The 17,649-nt window shown below is 39.1% G+C and overlaps 2 protein-coding genes across 3 annotated transcripts; both read left to right on the top strand.

The window, feature by feature from the left end:
* Positions 1-11,837: 11,837 nt before the first annotated feature.
* Positions 11,838-13,371, top strand: RB195_025889 (uncharacterized protein; the record flags this gene model as incomplete). The annotated part of the gene is made up of 3 exons (XM_064214216.1): positions 11,838-11,893; positions 12,823-12,993; positions 13,359-13,371. The coding sequence occupies 3 exons, from the start codon at positions 11,838-11,840 to the stop codon at positions 13,369-13,371; spliced, it is 240 nt and encodes a 79-aa protein (XP_064070097.1).
* Positions 13,371-16,464, top strand: RB195_025888 (uncharacterized protein; the record flags this gene model as incomplete). Of its 2 annotated transcripts, none has more annotated exons than XM_013454071.2 (5): positions 13,371-13,427; positions 13,563-13,670; positions 14,998-15,089; positions 15,191-15,343; positions 16,365-16,464. In XM_013454071.2, the coding sequence occupies 5 exons, from the start codon at positions 13,371-13,373 to the stop codon at positions 16,462-16,464; spliced, it is 510 nt and encodes a 169-aa protein (XP_013309525.2). The 2 variants fall into 2 exon arrangements, with proteins under 2 accessions (XP_013309525.2, XP_064070096.1); XM_064214215.1 differs by having other exon boundaries at positions 13,392-13,427.
* Positions 16,465-17,649: the final 1,185 nt, after the last annotated feature.

The raw sequence follows: 17,649 nt of genomic DNA, 5'->3' as shown, positions 1-17,649 counted from the left end.
TTATTGACAATGATATTTACTTCTTCGATTATTATTACTTCAGCTGCATTTACAAATTTTTAAAGAATGAATTTATTCTTCTTCATTTCTCAGCAGAAAGGCCAAATTTTTCTCAATTACAGGTTCCAGAAGTGATGACGAAGTTTCTACCTCAGATTGTTACATAGATAAGGGTCTGCGTGCTTTACTGCCTTTTACTATACACTTTTCACTGCTTGAGATTATTAAGAAGGCAACGCAAATACCTTTTGGTTATTCTTGGTCACTTGAAGTCCTAGTGAATGACCTGATATCCCGATAAATTGAGTCATAATCCGAATATCTATCTGCCACGGAACTGCTTAGCACATCTCTCTGGGAGTATCCAAATCATGTTCCTAGTGTACTCATATCCCCCATGTAATCCCTTAGAGCAGTAGTAATATTGTGAAAAATACGATGGAAACTAGTATAACCTGCTGCAGCACGCCCCGGGTATGACCTTACAACAAACACTTTACCACTCAATTAAATCCTAAGATAACAGTCTCAAGCAAGATCAATTACAATACGTGGAGTCAAAATTAGATCACATATATTTCCTTCAGCCTTCATCACTCAGAGAACCGCCATAATACATAAATCCAGCTAAGGAGTTGGATGAGAGGTAAAGAAGAAACTGGGAAAATTGAGGCAGCCTTACAGGAGACTACGATGAAGATTATCTGGAATAATAACGAAACAATAATTGTTTATATCGCCATATGTTAGGAAGTGGTAACAAAATTGAGTGAAATAATTTATTCAAGACTTCAATTTCAACACAAAAAATTTGCATGAAAAAAGGGTGAAACGTATTTTTCTCAAAATTATAACAGTTCCAGACCACCTGTGGTAGTGTGTTGATTGTTGACTCACTAATAAGTAAGATAGTGAACAAAATCATGGAGAAAAAATGCTTTAAAAGAAACATTCCAGGAGGTTTAGATGTGTACGAAAGTAACATGATCACGAACTGCTGATTCCAATACTAAAAATGTACAAAAGTTGAACGACCAAATTGATTTGGAAGGACTCTAGAGGTTAAAAAAATATTCTAAAAACCACATGTTCATAAAAGAACAACCGTACGCTTAAACCATAATTCAGTCGGTGGACGGATGTACAGACATAGCTGGTTGAGCAATTCGACCTAAGCTAACTGTGGAGAGTTTTTACCCGAAACTTTAAAGTTACTGGGCTCGAGAAGCATGTTCAAAAGTATTTTGGAGTTTGAGAAAAAAAAATCGTCCGACACGAATGTTGTTGATACTATCAGTCTCTAGAAGTAAAAAAAAAAACTTTGCAGATTTAATTGGCCTAGCAGGCCTGTTTCACATATTCTACAGAACCAATCAGAAATTTTAGACACTTGGCATAATTTCGCGTCCCCTACTAAGTAAGCAATCCACATTCATAAGCTTGGTTGAACAAACAATCAAACAAACCGATAAAAAGCAGTCAAACCAGCTGAGTTTGCCAGGAAAAAGGAGTATCGAAATTTTGCTGCCAATGTGCAACGAAAGAATCAGAGAATTTTTAATTGGAAAGCAACATTTGTTCGCTCTAACTTGATGAATTCTCAAGATTGCAGTATCACTGCTGATAAAATGTGGTCCGATTAGAAAGACAGGTCACTCATTGAGCTCGGCGAACTTCGCCGTTACCGTTATCGGCGTCATCACAAACGATACACTGATACTATGGGGCTTTCACGACAAAGCAGTAGTTGTGCGTGATGTGTGGCACCGATGGGTTTTGTCTCTATGTTCCAGCCCCCGTATACACCTCAATTCTTGAGCTAAACTAACGCACGTCATATTCTCACTTCCTTGTGCAAAGCATATATATTATAAGAGGGAGCAACACAATGATGGGGACTAAGAATGAGAGTTCCGATCCTAATGCGACTCGCTAAATCTAGGAAAGTAAAAATTCCTGGAACATAAAAGGATGGCCCAGTGATTAACGGAAAACGCGAAGAACATTTAAGGTGACTACCATATGTGCGCAGCAAATATGACCAATCCTCCTAAAAAAATAGTTCATATGCTTAGTGAAGAGTTTGTTTGACAGTAACTGCAGCTTTTTTTGTTTTACGACACCAATAGACGTAAGGTGTTACGCACTTCAAGATGACTCACAAAAGAACTGTAGAAATCCAAAACTCCGATGCATATTACGGTCGCCATTGAGTCTTCGGCGTAAGATATACTGCTAAATGCGTGCATCTGGGCACAGCACAAGGGAAAGACATCAAAAATAATAGTTTCCGACTTTATTTTTAGTATTTCTTTTACTTTCAACAATGACCCAGAGTAGTTGTTTTGCTTGCGCTTTGCTTTCTTTTGCATAGGATTACGTGCGAGATCGTAACTTCAACTTTTTTTTCCTTTCCCCGAAGTTTACATTGACATAGGACGGATGTGGCGCAATCGCTAAGAGGTCCGACTGTGACCGCACAATCGGTGGTTCGAAACCGCCTAAAACCAACCATGTCTTTCATCTTTCCAAGATCGATAAATTGGTACCACACCTGTCCCGGAGGATAAAAACACTGACTTGACACATCGAGTCACCTCCGCAAGTCATTGTAAGGTTGCACAAGCGTTCACAAACCTCAAACGAATGAACGAAGTGAGTTGAAGTCGAACGCGTAGACGCCTATTCCTCTCGGAATTCGAGGGTATACATCACATGCCAGATGGTGGCATAAGGAGCCCCCTGTGTACCTCGACGTACCTGCAGGAGCAAGTAGTAACCAGCATATAAGTACACAACCAAGTCATTAACTGCGGTTATTCCTAACCAAATTAGTCAAAAGTGCTGCTTGTTGTGCGCCGATATATATATATATATATATATATATATATATATATATATATATATGTATATATATATATATAGATATATATATATATATATATATATATACAACGATGTATCTCTCACCTAATGTTTGCGGGTTGCGGCGCTAGACTTCGGAGTAACGGAGTTTCGATATGGACTTTCTATACGGCTGTTGATACACAAGTTCCGCAAAACACAAACTTCACAGTCCGCAGATAAAAGATAAAAACGACAGTGTCCGGCGGCAATCAATCCGCTTGAGATGCGCCAACGCGTTTACTTCAATTTAGAATCGTTAGAGCTTACGAGAGCGTATCTAGCTTATATAATGACTTGCGGAGGTGACCCGATGCGTCAAATCACGGTTTTTGTCCTCCGGGACAAGTCTGGTACCAACTTATCGATCTCGGAAAGATGGAAGGATCAGTTGGCTCTAGGTGATTTAAAGGCAGCACACCACGAATCTGAGGTGGTACGGATTTCAGGTGGAATATTCGTATACGCGATGGGAGACTATGAAGAGGGGGGTGATTCCGTCCATTTCTCCCCAATTGCCGTAAAAAACGGCCCGGATGATGCGGCGCCGCACAAGGCTGGCACGCTCTAGTCGAACTCCTTGTGGAAAATAGTGCGCCAGAACGCCTGAAGCCGTATCTTCCGGGCCGTTTTTTACGGCAATTAGAAAGAAATGGACGCAATCACCCCCCTCTCCATAGTCTCCCATCCCGTATACGAATGCTCCACCTGAAATCTGCACCACCTCAGATTCGTGGGGTGATGCCTTTAAGACATCGACTGACCGCGCAGTCGCAGCGAAACATCTAATAAACTGCGCTACAGTCCACAAATTTTAAAAGAAGGAAGGTCGCGATCCTTTACAACTCCCAAAATGGAGAAGTAGTATAAAAGAACAAGAAAAAAAGACGGAAAAACAAAAGCCTCCGAGAGGTCAGAACTCAAAAATTATGGCCTAAAAATACGAAAAAAATATCCCAGTAACTGCAATTAGACAAAATTGCAATGGCAAACACCGATTAAAACAAAGAAGTATTGCCCTTCGAATCTCACCAAGAGAAGGAAAATTACGGAAAAACAACAAAGGATGATGATGATGAAGTTTAACGGTCTAGATCAAAACTAAACAACTACTGTACAAATGTACATGTAATAACGGGATGAACTTGTGATGATACTCTTTGAGGGGAAACCACTGGATTTTGAGAAATGTGTACAAGGAAAGTATCAGGCGCCAATTTTGATCTAGACTATGATGAAGTTTAACGGTCTAGATCAAAACTAAACAACTACTGTACAAATTCTCACAATCTTTTGGCGATAATATTCAGTTATAAACGAAAAAATGAATAGGAACCGTTTCTCTGGAATAACAGATGAGCAGACAGTCATCACATTTCTTTTAAATAATGAGATGAGAAAGATAGGATCACTAGAAGAAAGTCAAGGACACTCAAAAAAGCGCAACTTTGCACTCGGTTTTGAGGAAACATTCACAAACTTGAGTGAAAAAAAAATCAAGTGTTTTAAAAATTACTGAACAGCAACAGCTGGAAAGCAGCGATTGTTATCAAAACACAGTAGAAAATGAGTTCAAATTCTAAGAATTTGCAAGCGACGTTAATAAGTATAAGACCAAAAGTCTCGCAGATCACATCAGTGCGCAAAGCCTAGCCCTCTCTGTTTTTTAGCAACACCCAACATCCGAAACGTGATGGCTTAACACATTTCAGACAACTAACGGTTAACATTCATCTTTTCGGAAATTACTTTTGGAAAAAGAAATGTGGCCGAGAGCTTTCTTGCCAATCAGCTATACTCCAAAACAAGGAGGACATCTGAGCAGGTGGTGCAGGTCCATCACCCTATATAACACCAAAAATCCGCATTGTATAGGAATAGTGACTGATCTCCGATCTAAAAGAACTAGGAAGCACCGATGAAAGATCAAAAGGAACTCTTCGACACGCACGGAAATCTAAATTACTCATCAGAAAGAAATATACGAACTTCACCACCTAGTAATCGAGATTATTAAGCGGGAAAGTGTTTGAGTCCTAGAGAGTTTGAGGACTCTATGTTCACATGTACGCAGACGCTCCCCGCCTACTCTCCACCTCGTCTAGCCTCGTAATCGCACCAGTCGATCCTATCATCAGCGCGCTGACGTCCGTCCGGTGATATGCATATGTACGAGGGTTTTTCCCATGAAAACCGTTGATCAGTGTGTTTACCTCATAGATGTTCTACCAGTAAGGTAATACTAATGGAATGACAATAGAAAGCGAGCGCACAATATGAGGAGATGCAAAAGAAATATGCGCGTAGAAAATCAATTGCTATGCCGCCCTCTTAACCACTGCACACAAATGTGGATATCTAGTTGTGACACTATCCAAAAGCGGGAAAACCTCACCAGTAACTGAATTCCAGCTGACTTCTTTAATTTGCTCAAACGAACAGTAATTTTACACATGGAATAAGCAGAAAGGGGACGAAAAACGTCAATGGTGGACAATATTGTGACTGATGAGCAGTTAGACTCTTTCTCTCTGTACGGTTTTCTGTAGAACAATGGAGGAAAGTGGTAAAATGAGGCATATCAACAGCACAACAATAAGGAATATGGACTTCACATCGCGGTGCGAGTCCAGTCCTGGATGCATATGTGTCGTTAATCATTCGGTACCTTCTAGCATTATCTCAAAGAATATTGCACAACACAAGAAAATATCAATATCAGGAATCTCAATCGAAATTGTGGATACCGCAGTAAGAATGTGATACAGTAACCAACATCAAATCATCAGCGAGGGTTGCAAACTTTTTTTTCTGTCAGCGAGTGCAAGACCAACTTGCACACGTGCAGAATGAAGAGCGAAATGTTTCTCAGCATTTGATTGAAGTATGCAAGTTTAGTCGGAACATGTGGCAAACGAGGTGTTGAATTTAGTATACTCAATGGATTCCATTTCGGACATCGAAGTAACTATGAAATGAATGAAAGAGAAACAAGAAAGCAGGGGAACTTGAAATGATCGAAGGAGAATTCCCACAAACAGAACAGACTGGACATTTAAGCTGGGTCTGTACCGAACAACACACATTGCAACAGTTCAAAGAATACTTCACTTAAACTGGCGCCGTTCACGGCGGGAGCGTCCGGTCGAATCGATTGTTGTAAAGAATTTACTTTCATTTGCCACTTAGTCAGATCTATTTCATGTGAAGTTAGCACACCAAAATAGTTAAAAGTAGCTGTTGACCGCATTTTGAAGCGAAAATTTGAGAAAATTGCAGAGAAAATTCCACAAAAAAAGACAAGAACACTACAATTTATCCACATCTTTTTTGATAGTACGTAACGAGTACACGCACTTAAGGAGACCACCATTTGGCAAGAGGCAGAGATCCACGACACAAATGAGTCGAGCTCGATCTCAACGTTGGCTATCGGCCAGATCTATTAAAGGTACGGCAGCAGCGCGCGCTCGACCGCTACGCATCGATACGGCAGCTGCCAGGACAAGACCTCCGATTTAGGACATAGCGTTTTCCCGACAACTCATGCTGCTTCTTGTCGACATTGTGCAACCGCTGGCGTTAGCGAAACAGTAGGAATGAAGCCGTTTAGCACGAACGTGAGTTTTTTTTTTGAGGACTTTGCTCGAGGAATTTGGTTGTTTCGAAATATACTGCGTAGTAGAGGGTTTTCCGTGCATTACAACTACTTACTTCAGAGACCAAACCAGTGTACTTTACAATAAAACGATGATTTTTTTTTGTGAACTTCGGTGCTTTGCGGTCAAATTTGAACCTGTGAAGCTCAGTACACGAACATGGTCACTGGATAGCATCACAAATTACAAGTTTGAAATTGTGCACGCGCATACATTTTTGGTACAATAAAGAGAAGCGAAGAAACATCAAATAAGGTTTCGAGCGGCATATAACTTTATAAACATGCGATGACTGATGGATGCTGATGGAGCCACAATTCGTTGAAGTGGAACAAGTGAAAAGAACACAGTTTATTCAAAATCTCTTCGAAAGAATCAACTACATCATCTCCTCGCGCATTCAAATTTACGGCCAAGCAATCTCTGAAGAACAGTGAAAGATACACACGGAAAATCTTGCCTCCCTGGAGAAGCGTAAGATACTTCATGGTGTCTCAGCTAAGACGTACAATAAAATCTAGTAAACAGTTAAGTACAATAAGATGTTGAGTTAAAATTCCATCGCGTATACCTTCATCAAACCACGAACTTCCATTACCCAAATAAAGAGCCCAACAGGCGTTATACAATCCCAACCAAAGACTTGAATGAGAAAAAAAGAAAGGCTTAAACTGCGCATAACATTACCAGTTGGCATGACGAAGATTACCTAGAGTAGTTGCAAAGCAATAAAGGTATATTCCGCCATATCAGAAAATTGCAACAAAAAGAGAATATTAGAAAAACCAACGGAATTATCAATGAGTCAAACATGTTCAAAAAATTAATTTCAATCCAAAAAATTTAAGAATTCCCACTTCACACTGAAGATGTTATTTTTCCTTAAATTACAACAGCTTTGCACACGCAATTAGTGAAGTAACCGTTATTTAGTAATAAGTGGGATAGTACTAACAACAACTGTCAAAAAAAATCATCCAGAAGTTGTTTATGTTGCTTATGGTAACTCAAAATATTTGTTTTCGAAATGATTTTTTAGTTAGAAAACAATTTCATGTTGCATAGGAACACAGAACTGAAAAACTCTACCGAGAAACGAAGGCTCTTCTATTGAGGAAAACAAGAAATGGAACAATACCAAAGCGTGATTCATACAAGAAGAAGAAAAAAGTGTACACGGGAGTAAAAAAAACTCAAAATGTTCGCATCTCCATTTATATATCTATAACATCAAGTCTTACATACTTTTACATCCACTCCGGTCCACTTAGACTAGAAATAGTCTGAACTTCGATATTTTCCTTCACGTCATCCAACATTTCTTAGGAACACGGAAAAGCAGCTTAGTAAAATCTCAGTCGAATTCACGATTTTAGGACAAAGAGATCTCGTTAAAAAATGAACAAAGTGAAGAAGTAATAGATAAGCACTCGTTATTTCTCAGGTACCTACATAACCACGGAAGATTTCAAAGGAAACTCACTGCCCATTCCAATCACAACACACAACCCGCAGTTTTCATGTAACGTACTTGCGCCTTGTTGGTTGATTAGGAAACTGGATCGAAGTAAGAGTAAGCAGTTCAGCTAGAGAAAAGACTATTTCACTGCTAGTCTGCATCCCCAAAAAGTATAAGATATAGAGCAACTATCTGTTATAATTCTGTCAAATGACCAAACTGATGTTAAAACCTCAGTTCCCAAGCCTTGTTTGAACCTAGAAAGAAAATGTTCAAAAATCGATATTTGAGGAAGTCACCATACTTGCAATCAGCGGAGGCTAAAACTCCAGTTGAGAAGTCCCTCTTGCGTAAAGGGCGACAGAAGAAGGCGAAATCGATGTAGTCAATAATAGGGTCAATAGTTCCATTGGAAAAGTATACTATAACCAGCATTCTAGCCCAAGGTATCTGAGGGCAAAGTTTTTTTTCCAAACCAGGCTGAATGGAAAGCAAAAACCCGAACACAGACATGAATAGGGTCAAACTCAAAACACACTACTAGTCTTACTAAGTAAAAGAGTTCGGGAAGGTTCGATGATCCCACATCCACAAATACGCAGGCGTTTTCCGCCCATCTTGTCAAGTCTTATAATCGCGCGAGTCGATCCTATTATCTGGTGATATGCATTTGTACGGTTTTTTTTTCGCATAAAAAACGTAGATCACTGTGTTTGACCTGGAGATGTTTTACCCGTAAGGTAATACTAGTCGAATAAGAATAGAAAGGGAGCGCACAATATGAGGAGATGCAAAAGAAATATGCGCGTAGAAAATCAATTGCTATGCCGCCCTCTTAACCACTGCACACAAATGTGGATATCTAATTGTGACACTATCTAAAAGCGGGAAAACCTCACCAGTAACAGAATTCCAGCTGACTTCCTTAATTTCCTCAAACGAACAGTAATTTTACACATGGAATAAGCTGAAAGGGGACGAAAAACGACAATGATGGACAATATTATGACTGAAGAGCACTTAATACTCGTTTTCTCTGTACGGGTTCTCTGTAGAACAATGGAGGAAAGTGGTAAAATGACGCATACCAACAGCACAACAGCAAGGAATATGGACTTCTCATCGTAGTGCGAGTCCAGTTCAAGATGCATAGGTGTCGTAAACCATTCGGTAACTTCTAGTCAGACATTATCCCAAAGAATTATAACTCACACAGGAAAATCCCAGAATTTTTACCGAAAGTGTAAATCTCGTCGTGAAAATGAACTATGCTAACCGACAGCAGGATAACAGAGAGGGTTACAAATTGCCAGCGAAAGCAAGACCAACTCGTACACATGCAAAGAGGATTGATATCAATCGATTCACGAGGATGTTTCAATTAAAAAGAGACCAAAGCAAGAACGAAGAGCAAGTAGTTCCTAAGCAAATGATGAAAAAAAGCTATTCTAATCGGAATCTGTGTTAATGAGATGTGCAACTGAAGGCATCACCCAACGAATCTGAGGTGGTACGGATTTTAGGTGGAGCACTCGTATACGGCATCGTATATTATGGAGAAGTGGGTGATTCTGTCTATTTCTTGCTAATTGGCGTAAAAAACGGCCCGGAAGATGTGGTGTGTGCACACGGCTGGCGCGCTCCAATCGAACTCTTTGTAGAAAATAGAACGCCAAATAATAAAAAGAAGCGAATAAAAATTTAAAAAATATAATAAAATTTTACATTTTTATATCTTAAAAATAATAATAAAATGATAATAAGCGAAATTGAATAGAACGGAACGCTCGAAGCCGTATCTTCCGGGCCGTTTTTTACGGCAATTAAGAAGAAGTGGATGGAATCACCCTGCTCCCCATAATCTCCGATCCCGTATACGAATGCTCCACTTGAAATCCGTACCATCTCAGATTCGTGCGGTGATGCCTTTAACTAAGCTCAGGGAATTTTATTTGGGAAATGAAAGTAAGTATAACTAAGAAAACCGGAAATAATTAAATGAACAAAAATTCCTTCAAAAAGAACAGACTGCACATATAGGTGGGATTTGTGTCGATCATCACAGATCGCTAAAGTCTAAAGAATACTTCTTTCATACTTCACCGTTCACGTCGAGTTCGTTCGGTCAGAACGATTGTTGTAAAGAATGTACTTTTATCTGCCACTCGTTCATATCTATTTTCTGTGACACTGACACAAAGTAATTGTTAAAACCAGCGTTTCTTGGGAATTCCTAGGAAACGTTCAGAAAATCTATGGGTAATCCGATAAAATAAACACTACAACCTGCCTACATCCTGAATGGCATTAAACTGCACATATATACTTCAATATATCATTGGTAACCCTGTAGAAAAACACAGCACAAATGAGCTGAGATCGACCCCATCGGGTGCCAGTATCCGTACCTGACGATACCTCAAAAGGCGGCGCGTTCGCGGCACGGCGCCTGACTAAGCAGTACCATTGCTGGAGCGCGTAATTGCTCTATATATGGATAAGAGCTCAACCCACGTCACTTTAAGCGGTGTTAATATAAAGTCATAGAAACGAAATAGAATTGACGCATATCCAAATGACTTTCGATTGCAGCTTACACGGCAATGCAGCATTACTTCAAAGGTCAACAACTGGAGGAACTTTTGAAGGAGAGCAATTGTTCTACCAGTAATATGGAACAGAAATGAAACGAAGCAATGGAGATATGTACATATTCATGGAAAATGATAAATGTTCTTCACAACAACAACAAAGAGGAAGCTAGGACAAGGCATTGACAAGCATATAAAACACGCACTTTGCGAAAGTTCCATTAAGATTAGACGTCAAATATGTTACATGTTGTTATGTTCTATTTTCTTGCTTCTTACATGTCCTGTTTGGGAGATATCAGGTAGGAATGTTATAAGTGTACATCAGGCGGGGTAAAATATAGTTGGGAGCAGGGGGCATCATAGTCGCACTCTTAGTCGCTCTTTCTGGAAGTGAATGACTAGATCAATCGGAGCCCTAAGACCTAAGCATTAGTCTTTGAGGATCTATAACATGTAAGCTAAAGTTACTAAGAGAAAAAAGGAAGATAGAGCTTCCAGAAATAAGAGCACAGTTGAGCGAATGATGGCAATAGGTACAGCATACGATGCCAAAAGTAACATGAAAAAGAGGAAAAACATTGAAGATGGAATACCTTAGCATGGTGGCATGCATTGACGGACATATTGTCCATGTGGGGAAAAAAAGCTTGCAATAAGAGTGAGTACGCAATCGTACAGCACCAATGTATACAAAGCAGTCAGCATGAACCCATAAACGAAAGAAATAATAAAAAAAGAAAACAGACCTGGCTGATTCCGGAAGACTGAGAACACGTAGTAACCGAAATCACAAAACATTATTTTATACGCCGTAAGCTCGTGGGTGATGTGTGTTGCCTGCACGATCCACCATATATTCGACGCCTAGTGGAATATGTGATTCTTTGATTCTCAAAGGAATTGTGGATATTCTAAACATTGATAACACGCTAAGAGTAAGTGGACCTATGTTAAGAACGTCCAGAGTGTAGACTTGGCCGACATGTCGTCGTTGTCCACATTTTAAATGTGACATAAGAAATGTACCACAAATGAGTAGGAAGTATGTGTCAAAGCTTTGCACTGTACATTGTTCCTGCAGCTTACCTAAAACACGTCGTCCCACCATTTCCCTTCGGGTTTCTTCCACCGACGAAACATCTCTGCTGGAGTTGATGGTCCATTTAGAGTGCAGTTTGTGCCTGCTTTTCTCGATCGTTATTTTCATCAAATAGTTTTTCGATGAGTGCTGATTATCCTTCATTCCTTCATCAAAGAAATTATGAACATCTTTCAAGGTAAAATGTTGTTGGGGGGACACTCATTGGCGCCCTTATTTCCCGACTCTCTAACTTCCTTTTTCTCTTGGTAACTTTAGTTCACATCTCATAGATCCTCTAAGACTAATGCTTAGGCCTTACGGCCCCGATTGATTTGATTATTTACTTCGAGAAATAAGGGCGCCACTGAGTGCCCCCCCCCCCAACTACATTTTACCCCATCATTCACGTGCTTTTGCAAATTTTGCCCTTTTTCAAAGTTGTGCATTCCGAGGAGTTCATATAGAACCAGGTCGACGTGATTTTGATTTCGCTTGAATTTAGATAATATCAGAAGAGAAGCTAAAAGGGGGGAAGAAGTTGCGGACTATTACAATACTATCTACCGTAGTAAGTTGTTTAACTGCGCCCCTGCCGGCGAATTCCAGACCGCACACGTTGAATGTGAGCAGCTCCTCTCCCGCATGAAGTCTAAGATGTTTTTTCAAATTGTGGGACCCTGTGACCTTTCGAGAACAAATTCAACACTGAAATTACAGTCAGCTGCTTCCAACGTTCATCTGAAATAAATACAAGGAGATACGTCGACAGTACACCATAAAGTCATTCCGGAATTAGAGTGCTACGCGCTCACAAAACACCAGTACAGTATACTTGCTGTGCTTCTGCTTGTGTACCTCGTACTTACCGCAGTATTTACATACCGTGCTCGCCTTTAGTTTCTCAGAGTTAATGAACTTTCTATGTGGTGTTTTCGTTGTTATGCGGCGGACGGACCGATCGATAGCTCCCCAACGCTTGGATAATTAGACAAACACTGGTGTAGTTATCTAGTGGTCCAAAACATACACAACACATAACTTCTCTGATTTTACTTCCAATAGCAGATTATTCTATCACAAGTCACACTCGCCCTCAACGTTGGCAACCAGCCAAGTCTATTAAAGGTTCGACCGCGACGCGAGCTCGGTCGTCACGCGTCGATACAGTGGCTGCCGGAACGGCATCCCCGATCCTATAGAACTTGTGTTTTGCAACTCGGCACATTCTGCCTCTTGGCACACTGCGCACCCACCGGCGTTTTCGAATCGGAAGGAGGGAGGTGACTTTTTGCAAATGTAAGTCTCTTGAGGACTTTAAATGTGGTGGATCGAAGATCTCTTGGTCTTAAGTCGAATTTCTTATAATCATTTGAATATATCCACCGGTTGATTGCCTTATAATGTCATTGGGATTTTATTTCTTGGTTAAGATCATGGCCAACTCAAGAATTCTTATTTTGCGGTTTAGTTTTGGTTTGATTTTTTCCAAAGACAGTTCTATCTATATTCACCTACATGTGTATTATATGTAAGTGTTTGGGCTACCATCTGAAAGAGATGAAAACTTTCTGGAGTTACTGCTTCTAAAGTAGTCGAATCCCTTATGTCTCCTAACTTTCACTTCTTCTTAAGTTTAACTTTTATATAATGCAGATTTTCAGGTTAATTCAGTAATGTTGGACGACCAATTCCGTATGCGTGTGAATACTGGCTGTACTGTGGACAGCAAGGTTGTCGATAAAAAGCTTTTATTGGTTATATTCTTCCTTCACGATGCTTGAAGTAGATGACTCAAAATCTCCGCGCTCTTCAAAAATTGACTCATCAACTTAGTGCAAAACGCACAGAATCAATATTGCTTTAAGGACTCCGGGATAGACGTGCGTTCACGTTCTCACAATTTTCCAAAGCGGGCACTTTGTCGTGAGTCTCTCAAGCCAGTCATGGAAGATGGAGAGGACCCAAAGTGGGATGTAAGTTGCTGTTCATGGACGTCAGAATTTTGCATGTTTTATGATGGATAACTGTTTTTGTTTGTTTGAAATTCTGAGTATTACATAGCACTTTTTTTCCGATGAATCCCGTTCTGTTAGTTTTGAAGTCTGATAATCTGTGAGCAGTAAGTCAGAGTCTAGCTGACGGCCTAGCTCTCATTCTTGCCTTTGTCAGTTATTTTTGTTGGTTAGGTTCAATATATTATGTTATTATTCAGCGACATGTTACTACTATAACATGCTATTATTATAGTGGTTCAGCATATTATTAATATATTTAACTAGTTTCGTCTTCGAATAATAGATAAAACCGCCTACGCACGGAAGTTTTGAAGTCTTTCTCTCGATGACGAAGTTTATATTCAACACATTCGCTTGCATCTTCTCATCTTTCGGCATAAAATCTGCAGTTTATGCTTGGACAATCTTTTCTTTTAATACAAATTGTTTCTTGCGGTCGCGTTTTTTTTGCAAGTTCCCCGCGAGGAACTATCCTCACCTCTCGTCGGCTGGTCCTTCTAATCCTAATTTTACCTCGTTCCATACTGTTTACACTGTTAAAGTGAAAACCTTCATTTCAATTGGGTGTAGGAAAATTTATGAGTAGTCAATAGAACTCCGACTACTCTATCTGCAGCAGTAATTCCCATTTGATTTTTAAAAAAATCTTGTTATACGGGATCGGTTTTTTCATTTCATTTCTTTCATTTTAACTATATTTTATTTTGACGACCAGTGACCTGATTATTCGAAAATGACAAAAAAAGTTTGTTCAGCTAAGATTTCAACATGAAGCAAAGTAAACATGTAGTTTGTTCTTATCTTGATCAGGAGTACTTTTTCTTCTCTACAACCGCGTAGCTTCGGTTTGCTCGGCGTTTCTTCTTTGAGTTAGAGCTGTTTTCACTTCAGGGTTTTGTGTGGTATGTTCCGTTTTGCGTGGCTTCCGAGATAATGTTCAGTTGCTTTTTTAGAACAATTTCATTTTGTGCAATCAGCACAAATCCTGACGTCCTTTTGTTGGTTTGTTATGCGCTGGCAGTCTTCTATGTAAATTATGACATAAACTTTAGTTACCTGACTTTGGAAGTTAGTGCTCTAATTTTTAGATTAAGTTTCTAATTTTTACCGACAGTTTAATGTTAGTTAATACTGTAAGAATAGCACGAACATATGCAGGAAAGACCACAATTGAAAAGCTTATAGTGCTGTAACCATACTATTTGCAGATTATTTTTTATTGCGATGGTTTTCGTTTGATTTTCATGCGAAAAACACGCGCATACAATGAGGATTTTCATTTCAGGTGGACACCATTCTTTGGGCGATCGTATTTGCTTTGACAGTTTGGTTTTTTCGACTCCCGATGTCCATATGGTTTAGCAAAAAAGTCGATTGGTAGGTGTGATTCGGTTCAGTCTTCTTTTATGATATTTTTTCATGATTCGGTTCAGTCTTCTTTTATGATATTTTTTCAAACGTGTATACTTCTTCTTAAGGTCTCTTGTGACGTTGTCCATTGGCTGCTTTTCTATTTTCTGCTCGTGTGGCTTGTGGATGTATTGGAAATATCGTTCTATCACCCGCTGGCGTCTTCTTAGCCCTTACATTTTCACTCTTGCATGGATCGCTTTTGTTGGTGGTGTTGTCAGGTTTGTTAATATCGAATGCTCTCGGCTGAGAAATAGAACTTAAATTTTCTTTCAAGCAAATTAGATGAGCAAGCGACCAGGAAAATCAGAACTACAGCAGTAGTGCAGTTCCACATTTGCGCCTTCTTGAACTTTTTAAAATTCTACACTGTGTAAAGAGCAACAGATATAAATTGACTAACTTTTATTCAGATCAGAAAAGAGACGAGAAAATGTTAGGTCATCCTTTAGTCCAGTTCATGTCAAAGCTTGATTTGTTAGAATTCATTCTCCAAAGGAACAAGTATAGTGATTAAGAAAGCTGCTTGTAGCTCGTTGGCTTAACCCTACCTCTTCTATTTATTTGTTTGAAAGCTTAAGATAACTGGGTTTTTTTTTTGACAGTTCACGTCGATCAAATTGCAGGAGCGAAACGAATTTCGATTACAGATATGTTCTCCAAAGGCTTACTTTTATACATGGGCCAGTTTTTGCACCGTGTACAAACTATTATCGGAAATTGTGTTGTTACAGCAAATAATTCCAAAATTTGGTAGATTCATGTGGTGGGTTTCTGAATAAACCAGGACCGGAGTAACATATTGTTTTCAAGTGTACTAAACCAAACCGGAATGTTACCTGTTATTTCGATCAGCTCACATATTGAAGTGATTTCGAGGCAAAATTTTTGAGGTCAGCTATTCGTTTGGTTTTGTTATAGTAACGGACCCTGGGAAGAAATCCCTATATCTTGCATAGTAATTATGCAAAAGAACCGAGAACGACGCTTCCGTCCTCGGACCTGCACGAGATTCCACTGTTCTTTTCGTATCTTGTGAATTCTTGCTTCAAAGCTATCTATCCTATGCTTATGTGAATCTAATTCATTTACACTTTCAAATTCGAATGTTTTCTTTGAGAATACTGAAACATGTCACTTTTGGCGGAAACTAATTGAAACCTTAACTGGATTTGAAGTTCGCATATTCGAGCGTCCAATCGGCGTGGTCCATGATACCTAAATCATAACATGTTTTTGCAGTTTTTCTGCCTCCACATGGCTGCTGTTCGGATGGTGGTCATTGTACATAGTCGGAGTCACTATGATGTTCCTTGTTTCGATTGCGCCATTGTTTTCTTGAATGTTTCTCAACAAATATTTTTCGTTTAAACATCATAGTTGGGCGTAGTATTTTCTGTTTACTGTTTAGCCTTTTTTTTTGAATATTCCATTCATTTTTGTAAATATCATGATTTGCCTAGGATTCCGACCGGTTTACCTTAGTTTTTCCTTAGTTTTAGTGTCTTTTTAAATATTTACTGCATAATCTTTTGTCTTTGAGACCGCTTTGCTTTACTTGTATTCTTGTCATTCCAATGCAAATCTATTCCTTATATATCTCTTCGGTGTGCTGATGAAAAATCCCCGTATTCTTTTTGGTTTTTTTTTTATCGATCTCTCTCTTAGTATTTCAATCTCAGACGCTTTCGTTGATGCTAGTTATTTTCGTTTGTTTAATAAATGAAAAAGTTCATGTATTTAGCAACCGCCATCAAGTAATGCAATTTAAAATTTCTCATTGCTTTTCCAGCTGAAGATGTAGGTACCGGTGTCTGTATACGTTCATGAATATTAAGGAAAATCGAAACGGTTGTGAAAGAAAGCCAATCATAGAAATGTTTTTAAAAAACTCGCAGATAACGAGACACTGCCTATTTTAAATATGTCACATTCAGGAGTAATATTTCCAGCTGACTTTGACACAGTAAGAGTTTCAACCGATTTTTTCTCGTCGTATGGAAGGTTCGGAGATGAGATATTCTCATTCTTCCTACATGGATCTACTTTAGCATATTTCTTCGTGAGGACTGTATACTACAATAGCGTTGTAGTACTTTGTTGCAATTGTAAGGTAATAAATATTAACTCATGATCGAGTAACAATCTCATTCCCGTTAGCGTTATCATTTAATAGGTTATAAATTTCTTTTGTGTTACTTAGCTTAGTTTCACCTCACTTCGTATGAGCTATTATTATTCCATGACTTTCCTGAGATAACCACTAAATTGGTTCAGAAAGAAGAAGAATTGCTCAGCCGATCAAGAAACATTCCCTCCATTCTATAAGAATCCTAAAGAACAGCATTAGACTGAACCTTAAAAGAGATTTGATGATTACGTAGCAACGTAAGTGTAGTAACATAAAAAAAAACCACTCTCTAAGATGAATACAAACTTTTTTAAAGCCTGATGTAGCATTTACGGTTTTTACGAGACGACGTGATAGTTAAGAACTTATTTTGAGTTGTACTTGTCTGAATGTAAA

Source organism: Necator americanus, chromosome X, assembly GCF_031761385.1.
Source record: "Necator americanus strain Aroian chromosome X, whole genome shotgun sequence".
Classification (NCBI taxonomy): domain Eukaryota; kingdom Metazoa; phylum Nematoda; class Chromadorea; order Rhabditida; family Ancylostomatidae; genus Necator; species Necator americanus.
This window is presented reverse-complemented; position numbering and strand designations above follow the sequence as displayed.